We start from the raw sequence: 2,007 nt of genomic DNA, 5'->3' as shown, positions 1-2,007 counted from the left end.
CCGGGTTTAGAGCTCCAACAGGACCGGGTTTAGAGCTCCAACAGGTCCGGGTTTAGAGCTCCAACAGGACCGGGCTTAGAGCTCCTAACAGCAGAAGGTCGTCTCTGAAGGCTTTTATTCCGGAGTCAAACTGTCATCATATGTTAGAATAAAAGCGCTCTTTATTCATTTGCACCACTACCTTCTCCTACCTTCAAGCTTCAGATCCAGATTTATTTCTTTCCTGTTGTTCTCCACATGATCACAGACTTCCTTGAGGTGAAACCACCTTAAAACACACCTCAGTGTGAGAGAGGCTGGAGGATTCTCCATCACTCACAGTTCCACAGAAACGTGTGACATCAGAGTTTCTCCTGACAGGAGACGAAAATAAACCGTGACACTTTTTCTCACCCCTCCCTCCGGTAAAACTCTCGTCTCTCCTTCTTGTTTTCCCGTTTTTTTTAATGCATATGTTAGAATCTACCACTTATTTTCTATTTTCAGGATAATGTTTGTCATTTACCTGTTTTTACACATTTCAGGCTTTCACAGCACTCCATTACTCATCTGCTGCGCTCGTTTTAATTCACTCAGCCCCCCCCCCTCGCACCTTCCCTCTCTGTATGGAAATGACTCCGATCCAGCCTCAACCCCAGTAAATGAAAATAGAAAATCTGAATGTTTTTCATCCGTTTTCGAGAGCACGAGAGCAGAGCAAGAGGAAACATGTATCTCATTACTGCAACACTGCAGAGCAGGAAAGAAACGGCATTCTGACATCTTACTCACCGTAAACATGAGCTGGCATCCTCCCAGGATGTAATCCAGGAAGGTGTAGTCGTGTGCAATCTGAAATAAACACAACATCGACATGTCGTCTGATTTATAACAGCGCTGCAAAGAATAAAAAAAGAAACAGAAGCTCCCTGACACAAATAAACACAAAATTACAAGAAAAATCTTGTTTCGTCTGTATAATTTAAATAATTTACCCTCAGTCAACAAATCTAATTATTATATGAAAAGATTTCCTCTCTTTGTTGTTTTGCATGTGTGTTTTTAAACACAGGCTTCTTCATGAAGAAATAAAACAATCAATAAAACTTATAAATGATGAGAGTTTTGCACGCAGCTTTATTATTTTGGAACAAACAGCTGAAGACTTCCTGTTTCAGCTGGATGTGTCCTCCGTGGAGCTCCAAGCTGCTGAAATAATTAGTTAATGATGGTGGTTATGAACGCCTCGTTAGCGAGCGTGAGATTGGCCCATTTAAGAAGTGTTTGAAAGCGGAATGATTTATCTGATTTAACAGGGAAGACATGTCCTCCGTCTTTGAATTTAAGGAACATAAAAGAGGACAGGAGGGTCAGGAAAGGTCTTAATCGTCTTCTCTTTAAGACTTGGTTGCATTAATAAATAAACTGTCCAAAAAAAGTGCCTGAAATCTTGTTTTAAATTCAGATTTTTAAAACAAACGTGATTTTTACAGTTTTAGCAGAAAGAGCTGCACATTCAGAGATTAACGAACAGAATCCAAAGTAATTATTTCACAAAATAACGAGTAAAAATTCATATTTGTTCACTTTTTAACTTGCTCGGACTAATTCATTTATGTGCGTGGGTTACAATTAACTTAAACTGTTGCCCACATTTGTAAATGAATCCTGTAACACTTAGTACTTGTATCATAGTATATAGTATTTGTGAGTGTTTTGAGATGGTAAAATACTCTGACCTGCTGAGCTTCAGGATAGTTGGGAAAAAATTGGATAATTTGTTTTGTGAATTTAAAGCTGAGTAAATAATGGGAGCAAATGATGGAGCAAAAAACAGCTAAAAACAACCTTAGTGAATCTGAATTTATCCAGTTAAATATATATTTATTTATCCATCCATCCATCCATCCATCCATCCATCCATCCATCCATCCATCATCCATCCATCCATCCATCCATCCATCCATCCATCATCCATCCATCCATCCATCCATTCATCCATCCATCCATCCATCCGTCCATCCATCC

General features: G+C 39.1%; 1 protein-coding gene across 1 annotated transcript in view; it reads right to left on the bottom strand.

Annotated features, from left to right (window-relative positions):
* Window positions 1-121: 121 nt before the first annotated feature.
* LOC108229497 (copine-2-like) overlaps window positions 122-2,007 on the bottom strand; it is an 8,225-nt gene continuing 6,339 nt past the window's right edge. The window contains exon 8 of the mRNA XM_017405167.3: window positions 122-831. Within this exon, the coding sequence (XP_017260656.2) occupies window positions 529-831 (303 nt within the window). The 3' untranslated portion in view covers window positions 122-528. The remainder of the gene's footprint in view (window positions 832-2,007) is intronic.

Source organism: Kryptolebias marmoratus, linkage group LG11 (genome assembly GCF_001649575.2).
Source record: "Kryptolebias marmoratus isolate JLee-2015 linkage group LG11, ASM164957v2, whole genome shotgun sequence".
NCBI classification, from domain to species: Eukaryota; Metazoa; Chordata; class Actinopteri; order Cyprinodontiformes; family Rivulidae; genus Kryptolebias; species Kryptolebias marmoratus.
The sequence above is the reverse complement of the archived record's forward strand: the minus strand, read 5'-3'. Positions and strand labels throughout refer to the sequence as shown.